This window comes from Giraffa tippelskirchi, chromosome 2 (genome assembly GCF_054371585.1).
Source record: "Giraffa tippelskirchi isolate mGirTip1 chromosome 2, T2T-mGirTip1v1.2.pri, whole genome shotgun sequence".
Taxonomy (NCBI): domain Eukaryota; kingdom Metazoa; phylum Chordata; class Mammalia; order Artiodactyla; family Giraffidae; genus Giraffa; species Giraffa tippelskirchi.
The window spans coordinates 82,580,790-82,602,853 of record NC_137276.1 but is presented as its reverse complement, the minus strand read 5'-3'; the positions used below and the strand labels follow the sequence as shown (position 1 = coordinate 82,602,853).

General features: G+C 41.0%; 1 protein-coding gene across 3 annotated transcripts in view; it reads left to right on the top strand.

Annotated features, from left to right (window-relative positions):
• Positions 1–22,064, top strand: part of EDARADD (EDAR associated via death domain) — a 99,200-nt gene that overhangs the window by 12,553 nt on the left and 64,583 nt on the right. Inside the window, exons 4-5 of one of the 3 annotated variants that reach the window (XM_081569411.1) lie at positions 11,168–11,255; positions 16,972–17,187. In XM_081569411.1, coding sequence (XP_081425537.1) covers positions 17,124–17,187 — 64 coding nt within the window. In that variant the 5' untranslated portion in view covers positions 11,168–11,255; positions 16,972–17,123. Of the gene's footprint in view, positions 1–11,167; positions 11,256–16,971; positions 17,188–17,990; positions 18,573–22,064 lie in introns of those variants that run through there. The other 2 variants (XM_081569412.1, XM_081569413.1) reach the window with 2 other exon arrangements.

Genomic DNA, 22,064 nt, shown 5'->3' with positions numbered 1-22,064 from the left:
CTTCCACTCCTTCCACTCCTTTCTTACCTCCTATAAGAAACTTTACTTTATTATTAATTTTTACAAGTATTTATTTGTTTGGCTGTGCTAGGTCCTAGTTGCAGCAGGCAGGATCTTTGATCTCATGGTGGCATGTGGGACCTCTTAAGTGCAGCATGGAAACTCTTTGGTTGCGACATGTGGAATCTAGTTCCTTGACCAGGCATCAAACCCCGGCCCCCCACATTGGGAGTGCAGAATCTTAGCCACTGGACCACCAGGGAAGTCCCAAGAACCTTTACTTTATTTTTATTTTTTTATTTTTCCAAGAACCTTTACTTTAATAGGCATCTGCCCTCATTGTTTGATTTCTCACTATATGATGATCCACACTGTATTCTCGTCTGTATATTTGCTCCCACCTGCCTCACCCCAGCTCCCATTCGTTCAAGGGCTAACAATATTTTTGTTAGTTTTGTGAACTTTACAACTCAAAAGGATCTCTTTCTGTCATATTTCTATTTTCTCTAAACTTTTTATAGCACTTACTGTCTGTATCAATCATTTGACAATCTATCCAGCTCTATATATTTTCATTTCACTATCTGTATATATCTTCCCAAGAATATGTAAGTTTTTTGAGGTAAAGGGATATGCCTCTTTAATGAAATGATAATTAAAAATTATCACTCATTTTATAAGCAAAAAGATTTGCTAGTTAATTTCTTAGGTATTGTCATCGTCATCATGCTTAGGTCATATAGCCTCCCATCATTAAGATTTTGATACCAAGAAGCAGCTCTGGTAGATTTTGTTGATAGTTTGGCCTTTCCCTCATGTGGAAGGTTAGAGGCAGCCTGACTTGGGCATTTTCTTCTCCCAGGCTGGTAAGGCTCTTACAAAACCCAAGTAGTTTAGGCTTTGGTAGAATAGTTTTTCTGGAGGGCTGCTGCTGCTAAGTCGCTTCAGTCGTGTCCGACTCTGTGCGACCCCATAGACGGCAGCCCACCAGGCTCTGCCGTCCCTGGGATTCTCCAGGCAAGAATACTGGAGTGGGTTGCCATTTCCTTCTCCAGTGCATGAAAGGGAAAAGTGAAAGTGAAGTTGCTCAGTCGTGTCTGACTCTTAGCGACCCCATGGGCTGTAGCCTACCAGGCTCCTCCGTCCATGGGATTTTCCAGGCAAGAGTACTGGAGTGGGGTGCCATTGCCTTCTCCATCTCTGGAGGGCAGGTCTTGCTAAAAACAGAATGCTCAAGGCTTCCCTGGTGGCTCAGCTGGTAAAGAATCCACCCTCAATGCAGGAGACTTGCGTTTGATCCCTGGGTTGGGAAGATCCCCTGGAGAAGGGAACGGCTACCCACTCCAGTATTCTGGCCTGGAGAATTCCATGGATTGTATAGTCCACAAGGTCGCAAAGAGTCAGACACGACTGAGTGACTTTCACTCACTCAGTCTAGGTATCTCAAATCATTCCTTTTCCTGCTTCTCCTGCTTATATTCACCGTAAGAACCTGGCTGAAATCCTGAAGGTAGGGTAACTCCCTGGTGGTCCGGTGGTTAGGACTCGGTACCCTCACTGCCGAGGCTCTGGTTTCAATCCCTGATGGGGGAACTAAGTTCCTGCAAGCTGTGAAGTGCAGCAAAAAGAAAAAAAAATCTTGGAGGTAAAACTCATAAATGTGCCCCCTGACCCCCCCCCCCCAGAGTTTTTATCTCTCCGGCTGGTCTACACTGAGACCTTCAGGATTTTTGTCATTTGTGGTTCAGGTTTTCCTACCCTGGTACTAGCTTATGGAGGTGTATGCGTGTGTGCTTCTGTTCTGATAAATTGTGATTCTCTATATTGACCCATTGGTCTCTCCAGTTTCTCCGTGACATCACTCCTTTGATCAATCAGAGAATAATTGTTGATGTTTCAGTTTGTTGAACTTTCTGTTAGGAAGGAGTGGTGACTTCCAAGTTCCTTACATGCTTGCCATTATAAAGTTTTACATAATTGAAAGCAAAATAACTATTTTATTGTTGTGTTGACCTACTTTTGTGGTCATCATTGATGTATCATAATTCAACCACTCTCTTATCATTAAACATTTAGGTGCTACTATTTTCCTTTATCTGTTTTTTATACTTCAGCTGAAATGATTATCTTCCTTCACTGAAAATTACTTTTTTGTATAATTTTCTTCTTAGATTCAAAATTCACATCCATAATCCTCAATCCCAAACTCTATTTTTTGAAAATGACTAAAGTATTCATAATCGATTGGATCCTTTGTGGTGGGGGGAAGGGGGGTGGGCGTGGAGAGAGATGGGTACTGGTCTCTTTCAGCAGTTGCATGAATTAAAATGAAAAATCACTGAACATCACAAGAAGTTGCCTGTTGAAACAACTAATGGTACAATCCCCTCTCTCTACAAAAGAAATGAGAAGGTGTGAAACTGAGAGAGCTTTTATTAAATTACAGGTGATGGGCATCTCCAAGATGCAAGTAAGATCCATCCATTTCTATTAACCTACGAGAAATTCTATTCTGTAATGTGCAACCTAAATTTCCCCTTCTGTTTTAACTGATTGAAACCTCTCTTCATGCTGATGGTGCCCAATGTAATTTACTGATGAAGAAGTACTGTTTTTTTCCACTGAAAATGCTATGTCACAGCCGTTGGTTGTGGTAATTCACACATAGGTCCTCTGCACTTGTGTTTGCCTTTGGTGCCCCCTGCCTTCCCTCTCTATGAACTTCCATCTCCTGGCTCCTCTTCAGTTTTTCCTCCTTTCACAATGTTCCCATGTTCCCCAGAGAAAAACCTGGTTGGATAAAACTAGTTGGTAATAGCATAAAACTGTTTGCCTTTAAAAAGGGATCAAAATAATATAACACAAAGGAACAAAATGCCAATGGTGTAATTGTAGGAAGGAAAAGTCTCAAGTCAAATATGCTAACCACCACTTATTCTGTAAAATGGATAAAAAAAATCAACTATTACTTATTTATTTGAACATTTCATAGTCTGGAAAATGAGAAGAATGAAAACCTTTTAGGTGACTGAAGCTTAGCAAATAGATCAGCCTGTGAAACAACGTGTGGAGGGACAAGAGTATCAGGGGGCTTTCCAGGTGGTGCTAGTAGTAAGGAACCTGCCTGCTAATGCAGAAGAAGTAAGAGATGTGGATTTGAGGAAACCCAGGTTTCCCTGGGTCAGGAAGATTCCCTAGAGGAGGACATGGCAACCCACTCCGGTATTCTTGCCTGGAGAATCCCATGGACAGAGGAGTCTGGCAGGTTACAGTCCATAAGGTCGCAAAGAGTCAGAAACGACTGAAGTAACTGAGCATTCCCTTGGATCAAAATTGATTTTGTTAAGCAGGCACCTTTATGAAAATCATTTCCAAATTTTCTATTTAAAATTTTTAATTAAATGAGGTATACATAAATTAATATTTATACTATAAAATTAGAACATTACAAGCAAAGCTAAAATCTCCTTTTAAGTATTACTTTTTCTCATTCCTGGTCATTTTCCTGTTGCCCAGATACAGTCATTATCAGCCATTGTTATGAGTTTGACACATATCCATTCTTCAAATAAAAACCAGCTTTACTGAGGAATAATTGCCAGATAATCAAGTGCACAAATTTCAAATATACAATTTTATAAGTTTTGACATATGCATATACCTATGAAACCATCACCACAAATACCATGTTGTAAGCATATCCATCATGCCCAAAGTTGACTCATTTTCCTTTGTAATCTATTCTTCCTTCCCATCCTCAGGCCCAGGAACCCATTGTTCAGCTTTCTGTCACTATAGATAGCTTGAATTTCAGTAGGTTTATATAAATGGAGTCATACAGTATGTACTCTTTTCTTTTTTTTCCCTGGCCTCTCTCACTGAGCATAACCATTTGAAGGTGCATCCATGTTGTTATGTGTATCAAGAGTCCACTCCTTTTATTGCTGAATAGTATTTCATTATGGTGGCACTAGTGGTAAAGAATCACCCTGCCAATGCAGGAGATGCTAGAGATTTGGGTTCAGTCCCTGGGTCTGGAAGATCCCCTGGAGTATGAAATGGCAACCCACTCCAGTATTCTTGCCTGGAAAATTCAATGGACAGGGGAGCCTAGTGGGCTACAGTCCATGGGATCACAAAGAGTTGAGCATGCACATACATATTTCATTATAAAGATAAGCCTCAATATTTTTACCCATTCACTTGTTAATGAACATTTGAGTTGTTTCCAGTTTAGAGCTGTTACAAATAAAGCTGCAGTAAACATTTGTGTTCAAGTTGTTGTCTAGACATGTGCTTCTTAAAAACGTGGGTAAGTATCATATATGGAACAGCAAGATCATGTGGTAGGTGTATATGTAAAATTTTAAGAAACTGCCAGATGGTTTTCTGAAGAGATAGTACCCCTTAACATGGCAGCCATTAGGGTAGGATGGTTCCAGTTTCTCCACATCCTTGCCACCACATGATATGGTCAGTCTTTTAAATTTTAGCCATTCTAACAAGTGTTAAGTAGTATCTCATTATGGTTTTAATTAGAAGTTCTCAAAAGACTAGTGATGTGACCCTCTATTCATGTACTGATTTGCCATCTTCTTTGGTGAAGTATTTCTTTGTAAGTTTTGTCCAGTTTCTTTTGTTGTTTTTGGGTTGTATGTTTCCTTATGTGTTGAGGGTTCTTTTTATTTTTGAATAAAAGTCCTTTGTCAAATACATTCTTGAAAATATTTTCTCCCAGAAGTTGCTGGTCTTTGCATTATTCTAAGTTTCTATAGAAAAGCAAAAATTCTGAAATGGATGAAGCTCAATATTTCAATTTTTTAATTGATGTTGTATTTTTGGTGTTGTACTTAAGAAATCTTTGCTTAACCCAAAGCCACAAAAATTTCTTCTGCTTTATTCTAGACATTTTACAGTTAGCTTTTATATTTATGAACACCTCTTTTAAATATGCTTTAATTACCCTTAGGTGAATAACTAAAGGTGGAATAACTGGATCATATAGTAGTGGATCATATAGTAGCTGTATATTTCATTTTTAGGAAACTGCAAAACTATATTATATCTGACTTCATTTTACCTCCTTTATTGGCTTTATTAGCCATAAATCTTATCTGTGTTATTTTGGTGGTTGCTTTAGAGTTTATTATGTACATCTTGAACATGTCACAGTATATCTTTATTTTTGTTTATTTATTTATCATTTATAATTTTTATTCTGGAAAATTGCAGACATATATAAAAGCAGAGAAAATAGTATGACAAACCCTCATGTCCTTTCAATGTCAATAGTTATCTGTACATATCCAATCTTATTTCATTCATAACTCCACCTGTTCCTCCTGCCCTCTGGATTATTTTATTTTTTTAAATATAAATTTATTTCTTTTAATTGGAGACTAATTACTTTACAACATTGTAGTGGTTTTGCCATACATTGATATGAATCTGCCACGGATGTACATGTGTTCCCCATCCTGAACCCCCCTCCCGTCTCCCTCCCCATCCCATCCCTCTGGGTCATCCCAGTGCACCAGCCCCGAGCACCCTGTCTCATGCATCGAACCTGGACTGGCGATTTGTTTCACATATGATAATATACATGTTTCAATGCCATTCTCCCAAATCATCCCACCCTCGCCCTCTCCCACAGCGTCCAAAAGACTGTTCTATACATCTGGGTCTATTTTGCTGTCTTGCATATAGGGTTATCATTACCATCTTTCTAAATTCCATATATATGCATTAGTATACTGTATTGGTGTTTTTCTTTCTGGCTTACTTCACTCTGTATAATAAGCTCCAGTTTCATCCACCTCATTAGAACTGATTCGAATGTATTCTTTTTAATGGCTGAGTAATATTCCATTGTGTATATGTACCACCGCTTTCTTATCCATTTGTCTGCTGATGGACATCTAGGTTGCTTCCATGTCCTGGCTATTATAAACAGTGTTGCGATGAACAATGGGGTACACATGTCTCTTTCAATTCTGGTTTCCTCGGTGTGTATGCCAACTAGTGGGATTGCTGGGTCACATGGCAGTTCTATTTCCAGTTTTTTAAGGAATCTCCACACTGTTCTCCATAGTGACTGTACTAGTTTGCACAATATATCTTTAAATGATATAACAATTCTGTCTAAGAACCTTAGAAGAAAATATTTCTACCTATCTCTTCCAGGTTTCTGAGCCATTGTTGGTATTAATTTTACCTCTACACATGGTATAAATTCCACATACATTGTTACTTTTTTGCCTTAAAAATTTATGAGCCTTTAAATACTCTTAATGAGAAAGAAACTCCTTTTCTTATTAACCATATATTCATCACTTCTGGTGCTCTTCACTCTTTGCATAGATCCAAATTCCCATCTAGTGCCATTCTGTGTGCCTGAGGGATTTTCTTTAACAATTTCTGTAATGCAGGTCTGCCAGAGATAAACTAACTTAACTTTTGTATGTCTGAAAAAGTTTATTTTGTCTTCATCTTTGAAAAACATTTCTACTGGGTATAAACTTCTATTGACAGTTTTTTCTTTCCATTATTTAAAGATGCTCCACTGTCTCCTGGGTTGCATGGATGAGAGATCTGTTGTCATCCTTATTTTTGTCTCTCTGTAATGCATATTGTTTTTCCTGTGGCTGCTTTCAGATTTTTATCTTTGTCTTTATCTCTTATCTTTATCTTTGAGTAAGTTGATTATGCTGTGCCTTGGTGAAGTCATGTTCATATTTCTGGGGCTTTGGATTCTCTGAGATTTTTCCATCTGTTAGTTTAAGGTTTTCATCAAATTTGGGAAACATTCAGCCATTATTTCTTTAAACATTTTTGATCCCCCTTCTTCCTGCCATTTCAGGGATTTCAGTTACATATTTACTAGGTGACTTGAAGCTGTCCCACAGTAAATTTTCACTTTTTTAGAAAATTATTTTTTCTCTCTGAGTTTCATTTTCAATACTTTCAGTTGCTATGCCTTCAAGTCACTAAGGGGTTCCCAGGTAGCTCAGTGGTGAAGAACCTGCTTGTCAACGCAGGAGACACAGGTTTGACACCTGGGTCAGAAAGATACCTTGGAGGAAGAAGCAGCAACCTACTCCAGTATTGTTGCCTGAAAAATCCCATGGGCAGAGGAGCCTGGCAGGCTACAGTCCATGAGATTGCAAGTAGTCAGACACAAATTATTGGCTGAGCACATACACAAGTCACTAATCTTTTCTTTTGCAATGTCTTATCGGCTGTTAATCCCAGTCAGTGTATACTTCATTTTAGGTATTCAGCTTTAATCTCTGAAAGTTCTATTTTGGGTTTTTAATATTTTCTATGCACCACCACATCTCTGATTAGCTTGTTGAACCTGTAGAATACAGTTATGATAAAAGTGCTAATGTCCTTCTCTGTGAATTCTAACATCTGTGTCAATTTTGAGTCTGTTGCAATTGACTAATTTTTCTTCTGGGTATAAGCCTGTATCTTCCTTCTTCTTACAAACCTGGCCATCTGTGTATTCCAGATATCATGCACATACCTTTATGGGTACTGGATGTTCCTGTGTTTCTGTGGTCTGTATTTCTTGAGCATGCAGCTAAGTTACTTGAAATGTAACTTAGCTCTGGGATGCAGCTAAGTTACTTGAAAAATGTTTTATCCTGAAATCCACAAAATGCTGTAAAGCAATTATCCTTCGATTAAAAAAATTTAAAAAAATGGGAACACTCTTGCATTGCTGGTGGGAATGTAAACTGATACAGCCACTATGGAGGATGGTATGGAGACTCCTTAAAAAGCTAGGAATAAAACCACCACATGACCCAGCAATCCTGCTCCTAGGCATATACCCTGAAGAAACCAAAACTGAAAAAGACACATGTATCCCAATGTTCATGGGAGATTATATACAATAGCTGCAGACCATGGGGTCACTAGGAGTCCGACATGACTGAGTGACTTCACTTTCACTTTTCACTTTCATGCATTGGAGAAGGAACTGGCAACCCACTCCAGTATTCTTGCCTGGAGAATCCCAGGGACAGGGGAGCCTGGTGGGCTGCCGTCTATGGGGTCGCACAGAGTCGGACACGACTGATGCGACTTAGCAGCAGCAGCAGCAGAACATGGAAGCAACCTAGATGTCTATTGACAGTTGAACGGATAAAGAAGCTGTTCAGTTCAGTTCACTTCAGTCACTCAGTCATGTCCGACTCTTTGCGACCCCATGAACTGCAGCACACCAGGCCTCCCTGTCCATCACCAAAGAAGCTGTGGTACATATATACAGTGGAATACTACTCAGCCATAAAAAGGAACACATTTGAATCTGTTCTAATGAGGTAGATGAAACTAGAGCCTATTTTACAGAATGAAGTAAGTCTAAAAGAGAAAAAATGAATATATACTGACACATATATATGGAATCTGAAGAGAAGGCATTGATGAATTTATTTTCAGGGCAGCAATGGAGAAACAGACATAGAGAACAGACCTATGGACGGGGGCAGGAGAGGAGGGAGAAGGGGAGATGTATGGAGACAGTAACATAGAAATTTACAAAACCATATGTAAAATAGATAGCCAATGGGAATTTGCTGTGTGACTCAGGGAACTCAAACAGGGGCTCTGCGACCGGCTGAAGGGTGGGATGGGAAGGGAGATGGGAGGGAGGTCCGGGAGGGAGGGGACATGGGTGTACCTATGGCTGATTCTTGTTGATATATGACAGAAATCCACAAAATTCTGTAAAGCAATTATCCTTCAACTAAAAAAATTTTAAAAAAAGTTTTATCCTTTTGGGTCTTGCTTTTAAGCTCTGTTAGCTGAACTGAGACAGTGCTTGCTTAGTCTAGGGACTAAGTTTTGCCCCACTACTGAGGCAAAACTCTTCTGTGCGCTCTACCAAATGCCCATGAAATGTAAGGATTTTTCTCAGTCTCGCTGGTATGAACAGCACCATTACTGGCCCTGAGTGAGCACCAGGTACTGCTCCCTGTAATCCTCTCACATATTCCTTCTAATGGTCCCTTCCTGAGTTTGGGGTCAGGGGGACATGCCATGATCTCCCAGCATCTTTCTGTGCAGTCTATAGAACTCTGTCCTGTGAGTTAGACAGGACAGCCTTGGTCTCCTCAGACTTCTAGCTGCATCTCTTCAAATCAGGGAGTTCATTGGGCTCTGCCTGGGTTCCCTTTCTCTGCACGGCAACCTGGAAATTCTCTCAAGGCAGTAAGCTGTGGCAATCTTAGGAATCACCTTGTTTATATGCCAGCTCTTGGGGATCACTTTCCTTCTTTGTCTGATGTGCAGTGCCTTAAAATCCTGTAGTTTCATATATTTTGTCTGTTTTGTTGCTGTTGTTATTGCTTCAGACAAGAAGGTAAATCTGCACCCTCTTACTCTATCTTGGCTGTAAGGCAAAGTTGACATGTATCCATTTAAAAATTTTTATCTGTTGTTATAGAAAACAGAGATTGGTTTGTGTCTACCCCTCATCATTCTGCAACTTGTTGTTTTCATTTTTTAAAAAATTAAGCTTATTTTTGGTAACTTCTGTAAAACATTCCATTGCCTGATTATATCGTATTTATCCATTCTCCTGTTGATGGACATTTAGGTTGTTTCTGATCTTTGCTATTACAAACAATGCTACAACCAGCAATCTCATGCATGTCCTTGCATCATGTGTAAGAGTTCCTTTAGGGAATGTACAGAGGCCAAATTGCTCTCCAATGTGATTGTATGAATTTAAATTCCTACAACATATGGAGACTTGTTTCTCCACAGTCTTACCAATAATTTCTATTGCAACCTTTTAAGCTTATGCCAACCTGCTAGTTCATCATTGTTTTCTTTTGTATTTCTATTTTTAGAAAGTTGAGTCCCTTTTCATAGTTTTACTGACCATTTTTGTTTCTTCTAGGAATTTTCTGTTTAGTCTTTGCCTAACCTTACATTGAATTTTTATTGTATTTTAATTTGTTTGAATAAATGCTTAAAAATGTAGATAATAATCTTATTTTATATACGGCATTATATATTATATAATATTCTATTTTATAATTATAAATAAAATATTTTATAATTACATTTTATTTTGTATCTTATAATTTTAAAATAGAACATTACTTATATAATTAGTTTCTCTGAGTTTATACCCTGTTTTATGATTTTCTATTATCTTAATGGCACAGAATTTGAATTTTATGTGTTCAGGCTTATCAGAATTTTATGTCTTATGATTTTTCTCCTTAAAGAAAGCTTTTCCTGTTACAAAAGTTATTAAGAGATTCTCACATATTCTCTCTTAATAATTTTAAAAATGTTTTAAAGTGAGATATTTAATCTAGTTGAATCTTACTTTTGTATATACAGTGAGGCAGGAATACAAATTGTATTGTTCCTATAAATAGCAAAATATCCTCCTAATACTGTTTCTTGAACTGTCCATCTTTTCACCATTTAACTGTCTCTATCATATAGCAGGTTTCATTAATCTACTGTTACTCATTATTGATATATAAGATCGTGTCATCTTTGAAGCACATTCCCTCTCTTTGCTATTCTTTTTCAATGTGATCTTGACTTTACCTTTCCATATGAATTTGCAATCAGGTTCATGTTCCAGGGAAAGGTCTTGTTAGTGTGATTCAGTTTATATCGAACCTTTAGATTCATTGCATGCATGCTAAATCTCTTCAGTCATGAATTTGTTCCTAGTTACTCTATAGCTTTCTTATCTGCTGTAAATGAGATCATTCCTGCCCGGCTGGTTATCATTGGTGTACAGGAAAGCTGTTGGTGTTCCATTTATGGAAATTTCTCTCTCCTCTGAGCTAGATTCGCTTATTAGTTCTAAAAGTTCTCAGCTGACTCACTTGGATCACCTTTGTGCTTTAGCTTAGAATAAATTCTAAATGATAAGATGTTAAATTAATTTTTTAAGTGATTGGTGATTTTATAGATTCCAGAGTCACCAATTTAAGCCTGTGTTCTATATTCTCAGGGTACAAAACACAGGAAATTATGCTCTCAGGTGCTGACTGTGCAATTTTTAGTTGATCACTGATAATGCTCATTTGCCCTCCTCACAGCAAAAACAAAACAAAATCTCCTCTAGCTGATTTTCATTAGTTGGGTTTCAGGTTGTAACATATCTGTTCATCTCTTTGTACAGACTTTCTCTCAAAATCTGGAGCATGAAATAAATTGTTATATATAAAGATATTCACTAAGAAAGCAGCTGGAAATCATACCATGTCAAGGTACCATGACACATGTGTGTGGTGAGTGAGACCCCTGAGCCTAGAGGAGGATTTCTAGAACAAAAGTGCTCGCTGCCCAGTCTCAGCTTTTCTCCTTGTCCCTCTTTTTCTCTTCCCATCTCTCATACCCCACCCATGGCATTCTAAGTGTTTTAGCCAAACACCATATTGAGAATCACCCACAGTGTGTTTTTCCCTTTTGGGGAAACCAAACACAGCACAAAAACTGTGGTTTTCTAGCTCAAGCATCTTGATGTGTAGATAATTCAAAGTAAGCTTATAGGTGTAGACAAGAGAGATTTAATCTTGTGTATGTAGAAGGGCAGGCATTGCATAAGTGAGAAGCAGAAGCACCTCTAAAAACTATTCATGCATAAATCAAAGCTACCTCACAGTGGTCAGAATAGTCATCATTAAAAAGTCTACAGACAAGAAATGCTGGAGAGGGTATGGAGAAAATGGAACCCTCCTACACTGTTGGTGGGAATGTAAGCCGGTACAGCCACTATGGAGAACAGTAGATAGGTTCCTTAAAAAACTAAAAATAGAACTATCACAGGATCCAGCAATCCCATTCCTGGGCATATATCTGGAAAAAACTATAATTCAAAGGGAATTCCAGCAAAACATCTACTTCTGCTTCATTGACTGCACTAAAGCCTTTGATTACGTGGATCACAACAAACTGGAAAATTCTTAAAGAGATGGGAATACCAGACCACCTCACCTGTCTCCTGATGAACCTGTATGCAGGTCAAGAAGCAACAGTTAGAACCTGACATAGAACAACAGACTGTTTCAAAATTGGGAAAGGAATACAACAAAGTGGTATGTTTTCACCCTGCTTATTTAACTTCTATGCAGAGTACATCATGTGAAACGCTGGGCTGTGAAACGCTGGGCTGGATGACTCACAAGCTGTAATTAAGATTTCTGGGAGAAATATTAACAACCTCAGATATGCAGATGATACCATGATTGGCAGGTAGTTAAGAGGAACTAAAGAGCCTCTTGATGAAGATAAAAGAGGAGAGTGAAAAAGCTGGCTTAAAACTCAACATTCAAAAGATGAAGATCATGGCATCTGGGCCCATCACTTCACGGAAAATAGAAGGGGAAAAAGTAGAAGCAAGGACAGACTTTATTTTGTTGGGCTCCAAAATCATTGCTGACAGTGACTGCAGCCATGAAATTAAAAGACGCTTGCTCCTTGGAAGGAAAACTATGACTAACCTAGACTGTGACTAACTATGACTAACCTAGTGTATTAAAAAGAATAGACATCTCTTTGCCAAAAAAGGTCCATATAGTCAAAGCTATGGTTTTTCCAGTAGTCATGTATGGATGTAAGAGTTGGACCATAAAAAATGTTGAACACCAAAGAATTGATGCTTTTGAATTGTGGTGCTGGAGAAGACTCTTGAGAGTCCCTTAGGACTGCAAGGAGATCAAATCATTCAATCTTAAAGGAAATCAACCCTGGATATTCATTAGAAGGACTGATGCTGAAGCTGAAGCTTCAATACTTTGGCGCACCTGATGCAAAGAGCCAACTCATTGGAAAAGAACCTTGATGCTGGGAAGGATTGAAGGCAAAAGGAGAAGAGGGTGGCAGAGGATGAGATGGTTAGATAGCATCACTAACTCAATGGACAGACATGAATTTGAGCAAACTCAAGGAGATGGTGAAGGACAGGGGAGCCTGGTGTGCTAAGGTCCATAGAGTCGAAATGAGTTGGACACAACTTAGTGACTGAACAACAACAACAACATAATTCAAAAAGATACATGCAGCTGTATGTTAATAGCAGCATTATTCACAATAGCCAAGACATGGAAACAACCTAAATGTCTACTGACAGAGGAATGGATAAAGCAGAGGTGGCACATATATACAATGGAATACTACTCAGCCATAAAAAGAAGGAAATGCCATTTGCAGCAACATGGATGCAACCAGAGATTATTATACTAAGTGAAATAAGTCAGAAAAACAAAGATAAATACCACATGGTATCACTTATATGTGGAATCTAAAATATGACACAAATGAACCTAACTATGAAACAGAAACTGACTCATAGACATACAGAACAGACCTGTGATTGCCAAGAGGGAGGGTGTAGGGGAGGGATGGACTAGGAGTTTGGCGTTGGTAGATACAAACTATTACATACAGAATGGATAAACAAGTCCTACTGAATAGCACGGGCTTCCCTGGTGGTTCAGACAGTAAAGAATCTGCCTGCAATATAGGAGACCCAGGTTCAATCCCTGGATTGGGAAGATTCCTTGGAGAAGGGAATAGCTACCCACTACAGTATTCTTGCCTGGAGAATTCCATGGACAGAGGAGCCTGGCAGGCTATGGTTCATAGGGTCGCAAAGAGTCAGATACAACTGAGGGACTAAAACACACCTACACTGTATAGCACAGGGAACTATATTTAATATCCTGAGATAAACCATAATGGAAAAGAATATAAAAAAGAGTATATATGTGTATAGCTGAATCACTTTGCGGTACAGCAGAAGTTAACACAACATTGTAAATCAACTGTATTCCAATAAAAAAGAACTATTTATGCTTTAACATATGCAGCAGGACATTGTTTCCCTGTCAAACAGTATTCACATCAGCAAAAATGATAATATTTTCCTTATTTAAGTTTTTCAGTCCCTCTGTTAACATTTTGGAATATATCATTTTTATGCATATATGCAAACCTACAAGGGAATCAAATGGTGTGAGACAATGAATGCTTAAAAAGGTCACCAAAAATAAAGGGCCATAAAAAGACGTTTTAAAATCTCAAATATGAGTTTCACTCACATTTGGACAAGGATGTAAATTTACCTCTGTAGTAAATTACAGTGTATTGTAAAGATGAAATGGTTCTTGGCCTGCATTCTCTCCTCACCCCATCCTATCCTCCACACAGCTGCCAGACTAATCCTCTAAAACACCAATTTTCATATGCAACTTTTCAAAAACTAGCTTCCCGGCTTCCTGTTGCTGAAAAACAATTTCAGGTGCTTTTGTCTGGCATTCAAGGCTCTCTCCCTCCCACACATTTTACTCCTTCTTATTTCTTCCACCGCACATAGGCTGTGTGATCTTGGGCTATGTAAAGACCCATCTCGAGAATTCCATGGAGGTCCAGTGGTTAAGACTCTGTACTTCCACTGAATGGGGCTGGGGTTTGATCCCTAGTCTGAGAACTAAGGTTCCACATGCTGTGTGGCCAAAAAAAAAAAGGACTCATCTCCTAGTTGTCCCACTGAGGGCCCCATGCATCTTCCAGGCTTGTTGGCTCATTCGGCAATGCTTAGAAAGGCTATTCCTGGGTCATGTGCCAACCCTTAGAGTCAGGAGGCTGGGGTGATGGTGCCATTGCCTGATCACATGGATTGACTGTGGAATGATGGTTCTCTAGGAGAAAACTGACATTCCTATGAGAAGTTATATAGCAAAAACAACAGAGACCCATTGCTGCTGCTACTGCCAAGTCGCTTCAGTCGTGTCCGACTCTGTGCGACCCCATAGATGGCAGCCCACCAGGCTCCCCCGTCCCTGGGATTCTCCCTTAACATACTCTAGTCAAACATCAACAAATACCTGTTCAAATGAACTTACTAACCCTCATCTGGGCCTCTTCCACCACACATACGGCCTCAAGGGTATATCAAATCAGTTCAACTGAGGGATTGTCTCATTCTGGAATGTAAGGAGTCTCTTATGGTCCTAAATCCACATGTTGTCATTGCAGGTCTAACCAGTTTACTGGGTTCATTTGTACACAATGTGCATACCTTTTGAAATAAGGAAGTATAACTTTTTATCTCAGGTTGCATAAATTTAAGTAACACCCAAAATAATGTAAAATGAGCAAAAGCAACATATTTCAGTGATGAATCAAATAAGCTATGTTTTGAGTTGCTGTTTTCCCCTTTTGAAGATAACATTTCTGATCACTGTCATTGTCTGTGCAAAGACACAAGACCAGCAGTTTTCCCTCCACTTAAGTCTTTATAAATGAATGTCTCAAAATTTGCCTGAAAGCTTCCATGGCAAACTGTCAGTCTGAGGGTGGTTACCACCAAGCCACTTGGGCTTACATATGTCTTCAGTCCCTTTTTTGTACACATATCATTTCCTGTTTTAAACTTGCATCATCTCAGTTCTACTGTGGATGAGTATTTGCAAATCTGACTCCTAAAACTTCAGGGCTTTCTTACTTTGGTTTCCCAGGGCTTGGCATTTTCTATGGTGCATACAGAGCTATCAATCAATACATTGATCCATGCTATGTGTGAACACTATAACAAATATTGGTTCATTTCTTGCAACAAAGGGAGTAGGAGCTTCTCACAGTAAAGTTAAATTCCAAGGAAAGAATGAAGGCAGGAAGGTAGCTGGTTTATTTGTACCTACTATAAGCAAGGTACTTTTAGGTATTTTTATATATTTGTTTGTTGTTCTTGTTCAGTTGCTAAGTTGTGTCCAACTCTTTGCAACTCCATGAACTGCAGCACACCAGCCTCCTTTGTCCTCCACTATCTCCTGGAGTTTGCTCAAATTCCTGTCTATTGAGTGGGTGATGCTGTCTAACCATCTCATACTCTTCCACCCCCTTCTCCTTTTCCCTTCAATCTTTCCTAGCATCAGGGTCTTTTCCAATGAGTTGGCTCTTCGCATCAGGTGGCCAAAGTATTGGAGCTTCAGCTTCAGCAACAGTCCTTCCAATGAATATCCAGGGTTGATTTCCTTTAGAATTGACTGGTTTGATCTCCTTGCACTCCAAGGGACTCCCAGGAGTCTTCTCCAGCACCACAGTTTGAAAGCATCAATTCTTTGGTGTTCAGCCTTCTTCATCGTCCATCTTGGGTGGATTTATAACTTCACTGAGTTACAGAAGCCCTTTCACCATGACAAGGCTGTGATCCATGAAGGGGATTTTTATATATACATGATTTCATTTCACTTTCACAACCCTACACATTCTTACAGACTTGGAGTTTCGATTACTTGCTAAAGTAACACAAACTCTTGGTGAGAGACCCATGAACCAAACCCAGCATGTCTGACTCTTTGTGATTTATTGTGATTCTGAGATCCATGAGTTAATTTAGGTGCTATTAAGAAAAGTGAAAAATGTCTATTTTAAAGAATGTTTTAAAATACTCTGCAGGCATCAGTAGAAGCAAAAGCAGGACAGTGTGACAATAAATAGATTGTATGGGAGCACTTTGGGAACTCTAGTGGATGATAGTTGTTCTTTAATTAGTTTTTTGTAAATTAAAAAAATAGTTCCATTTGCATTACCTTTTAGAGTCCACAAAACACATGGGAAAAATAAGGTAATGAAGGGTTATGGTTGCAATTCATAAGATCAGGTACAAGGAAATAGAATGAAAGGGAATAATCTTTATTATATATAGTGCATTTTCTTTTAAAAAATTAACCTTAAAGTGTGTTTCTGCCACCTGCCTTCTAGTTGATATAATAAGACTGGAAGTGATAAAACAATGAATTCCGGGTTTTGAAAAGCAAACCAGCTTTAGAGCAACGCTTGAGGTTGTATTGCTGACTTGATATGTGGTTGTTGACAACCAACCTCAGAAATAATTCCACCTTCATGAGAAGTAAAGAACCACAAACCAAACCTCAGAATGGATGCTAAAACACCCTTTAAAAAAATTTCCCTTCCTATCAGTAGGCAGACCAAAAGGAAGTTCGTCTTCCCACCCACAAATTCCCCAGCAAGCTCTCCATCAGAAGGTCGACACTCGGTGGGACCCTCTTCTCTGAGCCTCCAGTTTCTTCCATGGCATATTCTAGAGAATAAGGCAAGATCTGGAGAGTGCCATGGGCCTCAGAACTACTAAACAGATGGGGAGAGGCACAAAGCAGGCCTCTGGTCACCAAGAGGGTATGTATGATAGATACTTTCTGCTTTCCTGCATTTTTAGAGCTGGGTTTTAGCTAGAGGCTGCTCCTTTCTGATAAATTGACTAAAAGCTATTAGTTATCTCTTTCCAGTTAATTTCTACCTTTCAATTCTTACCTGCGAAGAAAGACAGAGATTATTTTAAACCCTTAAGGGATTCCTTTTAAATTACCTGTAACCACTGTATAATAAAAGATTTATGCTTGATGCTAGATTTAGTTAAAATATAACCATCATATATATTCTTAGTAAATGGTTCCAGTCGTGCGCATGTAACTGGTATAAAATGAAATGAAAATTAAAATTTAAAAAGACCTTTTTTTTTTTGCTTTTCAATATTTTTTTAATACAAAAATACCTATACACAATCTTCCAAACACAAAGGCCAGTCTCCGCCTTTGGGGTACCAGGTGCTACCGCCAGTTTTGAGACAAAAACTTGAAATTCACTTCTGGGGGGGATATACTGAAATATAGATTTAAGAGTTGCCGGTCGGGGAGCGGTAGTGGTGGGGGAGGGGAAATAGCATTTAAGTTCAGAAGTTGTATTTAGACTTTCGTTTATTAAAGAACCGATTTTGCATTTCCAAGGGAGTGCTAATCTATTTTTCTAGCGAGGCTGTGCGACCGTGTATCAGGTTTCCTCTTTTCACTCGTTTTGTGTTGCACTTAACCTGGAGGTCATGTAATAACCAATGCCAAAGAAAAATCAAAATAGAAATTATTAGCGTGTGCCACCATGCAGCGGCGTTCTCTGCCTAAAGATCAGGAAATGGTTTAAATATCAGATCGCCGCCAGGCATCTCAGCCCAGGCCTGTGAGCGGAGGAAAGTTGCGTCCCGACTCAGGGCGAGATGAGGAGCCCGTAGGGCGACCCGTGACTGCAGCAAGGTTTTAAGGCTAATTAATAATTGCTTCGCAGCCGGTGCCGGGCAGCAGACACGCGAGCTCCGCGGCGGGACCTGCCGGGGAGACCCGGACGCGGGACTGGAAGGGCGCCCGCGGCGGGCGCTAGGAGTCCCGGGCAGCCGGGGACTCCTCCCCACGTCCCGGCCTGTGGGACCCGGGTTCCCGCCAGCGCCTCTGGAGTGGGGGATAGGGACGCGCCGGCAGGGGCTTTGCTAATTGCCAAGCAGGAAGTGAGCGCGGGGAAGAGCTGCGGAGAGAGGGAGGAGGAAACGGAGGAGGCGCTGGAGGAGGAGGGGCGCGCGGAGCCACGGAGATTTGCTCCCCGCGCGTCGGAACTGCAGGACTCCTGGGCTCAGCACCTGGCTCTCCTCCCCAGTCCCGGAGGCCGCCCAGGCCGCTCGGGCGCCCGTCGGCCTCACCCCGCCCCCATGGCTTCTCCGGACGACCCTCTGCGCGCAGGTAAGGTGACACCGCGCCGCGCCCTCACCTGGAGCGGGGTCGCGAGATCTGGAGGCGCCCGCGGCTGCGGCAGGGTTGTCGGGGCCGAGCTCCCCGCGAGCCTTGAGGGGCGACCTGGGACCACCCTGGACCGCGGCGCCCCACCCAGGCTCGCTGAGGTCCGATCAGGAGACAGCGGGGGCGCCCGGGCCCCGAGGGAGCGGCGGGAGGCTCCCTCTCCGAGCGGCTACCAGTGGCACACGCCTCCTGCGCCCCCCGCAGCCCCCGTCAACCCCTCGGATGCCTGAGACTCCCCTTTCCTCTTCCCACTGTGTGGCCCCAGCCACTTGGTTCTGGACCCAGGGTGCCAGGTTGAAACAAGCCTCTCAAACATCTCAGGCAGAGGAGAGCGCAAAGGGTGGGTGGGAGTGCTTTTCTTTCTCCCGAGCTCGTCCTTTCTCCCCACTCACGTGCTTTCTCATTTCTCCCCCTCTCTCTTCGTTTCACTTTTATTAAATGCTTTGGGTTCTAAATATCGGCTCTTGGAGCTATTTCGTAAACGTATCCGCAAAACCAAGCGGTGGATCCCACCCGCAGAGGCCTTTGATTAGAACGGCCGCCTATTTCTGTTCTTATCGTTAAACATTGTTTGTACCTGAAGCCAGAATCTAGCCTTTTCTTCCATCTGACTGTAAAACACTGTGATGTACCTGAGGTCAGGATCTAGCTGTTAATCTCACTTGAATTTAGAATCTTCCTTAGACTTCACCTTTGGGAATTGTCTGTCCTTCCTCTACCATAACCGTGGCTAATTCTCAGTGAATGTTTGTTGAACACCTAAATGAATGAATGATGTATCCCCCAGAGCACACTGGGGCTGTTTCTAGTTTCCTTGAGGCAGGAAAGGTTAGGGAGAAACCCAGGTATATGGAACTGCTTAAAGACCTGTGTTGCCTATTTTATTTCTTGGGCAGCATGGGAGCGTGACTGTTTCATTGTTCACTTGGGGCTTGAGCAGTTAGGAGAAGGAGACAGAAAGTACCTGGAGGTGAGTCAGAAGATCACTAAATTGGCATTGTGATGTCTGGGTCTGGGAGGGCTTCCTGGAGATCTTAAAGGAAGATCTAAATTCTTCTTCAAGTGGGGAATGGTAAACATTTTATCCATAAGAGATGGAAAATAAATGCATAGTTTGGATATCCTTCTCCTCCCCCATTTTCATTGTTTGAAAAAACAGAAGGGGAAATTAAGGGAGAAATTCTGCCCCTGCCCCCCAGCTGTCGCCCCCACATCCACTTCCTCTTCTGAAAACCTGACTAGGTGCAAGAGGTGTTAAGCTAGATGTTATGAACAGTGGTTTCAGATCTTATTAAATGATGATGGTGAGGGAGATTCAAAAATATCTTTATAAGGACCCATTAAATGGGGATATATAGAAAGTCTGCTTGGGCTCCCCGCCCCCGCCCCCCCCCCCCCAGTCAGTGGCACTGGAGAAGGTGGGGGCTGGGACACAGCATCATGTGTAAAAGCGTCAGTGAGTCAAAAGTATGATGAGGCCACAGGGCAACTAGTGGGATCTTAGATGGCAGTAATAGCATTGCAGGATCTAGAATTCCAGTGATGGTACTTAGTCTGTGTGGCCCAGCCAAGATGGGAGCACACAACCTGAAACAAAGGGACTTGGAAATCCCAGCACATGTGATAGGACAAAAAAGCTGAGGATGTCATTTGGTATGAACCTGTCTCTTGACTTTTGAAAGGTAGAACCTGAACTTACAGTGGACTCTTTTTGGCTTCCCTAAACTTACAGTGGACTCTTTTTGGCTTCCTACAAAGAGCGGGGAGCCCTCCTAAGCAGAGATGTCTCTGTCACTTGCAGAGATTCTGAAGAACATCTTCAGGCATCTGAATATACCCTCATGTCTATTCTCACTCTGGAATTCTATCAATTAGATAGAGTTCTTCCATTAAAAAGAAAAATTTTTAAATGATTTCTTTCTGACATCTCATTTCGTTTCTGTAACCACCAGGGCACACCCACTTGTCTCTTTCATTTCTGTAATGAAGTCACAAGTGGTGATAATGTGGAACTTGTTAAATGGAATTTTCTCGTCTCTACCCCAAACCCAGTTAACCATGCTATCTCACCTAATTTCCTGTACTGACTTCCCAACTTGCGTTTCCACACCCACTCTTGCTTTCCACCAACCTGATCACCTAAAAGTGGCTAGAGTGACCTTTTAATATCAACTCAGACCTGTCATTCCTCTACCTAGAAACCTGCGCTGACTTTCCAGTTTATCTCAGTCCTTTAACAGTGTACTCTGTACATGGACCTCTAAGTCTCCCTTCAGTCAGTGAGCTTGCTCTGTCTCTCTGCATTGCAGCCATGCCACCTCCTCTGTTTCCTTGAGAGCCCTGGACCACCTGCCTCCTGGCCTTTGCACATAGAAGACCCCCTTCACATTCCTGTCCGCTCATCACCCCACTCTAGTTATCTCCTGCTCACCATTCAGATTTCAGATCAAAATGGATATAGATCCAGCTCGACGTTACACACTCTTGGTGCACCCTTCCAGCGCTTGTCACCGTTTCTAGCCATGAAATTTCACCATTGTCTTTCTCCCCCATTAAACTATGAGTTCTTAGACAGAAGCCTCGACAGTTTATCTTCAACACCTGGGCCCTGTACCCAGCACATAATAAACCTTGGCTAAATACTTATCATCTCAGTAAATGAATTGTTTAGTCACTCAGTCATGTCTGACTCTGCAACCCCATAAACTGCAGCACACCAGGCTTCCCTGTCCTTCAACGTCTCCCAGAGTTTGATCACACTTGTGTCCATTGAGTTGGTAATGCCATCCAAGCATCTCATCTTCTGTTGTCCCCTTCTCCTCCTGCCTTCAATCTTTCCCAGCATCAGGGTCTTTGCCAATGAGTCGGTTCTTCCCATCAGGTGGCAAAAGTATTGGAGATTCAGCTTCAGCATCAGTCCTTCCAGTGAATATTCAGGGTTGATTTTCTTTAGGATTGACTGGTTTGATTTCCCTGCAGTCCAAGGGACTCTCAGGAATCTTCTCCCACACCACAGTTTGCAGGTATCAATTCTTTGGCGCTCAGCCTTTTTTATTGTACAGCTCTTACATCCATACATGACTACTGGAAAAACCATAGCTTTGACTATATGGACCTTTGTAGGCAAATGATTGGAAAATATAAAATGTAACTACCTATGCCTCAAACTATGACAAACTTAGACAGCATATTAAAAAGCAGAGACATTACTTTGCTGACAAAGGTCCCTATAGTCAAGGCTATGGTTTTTCCAGTGGTCATGTATGGATGTGAGAATTGGACCATAAAGAAGGCTGAACGCTGAAGAATTGATGCTTTTGAACTGTGGTGTTGGAGAAGATTCTTGAGAATCCCTTGGACCGCAGGGAAATCAAACCAGTCAATTCTAAAGAAAATCAACCCTGAATATTCACTGGAAAGATTGATGCTGAAGCT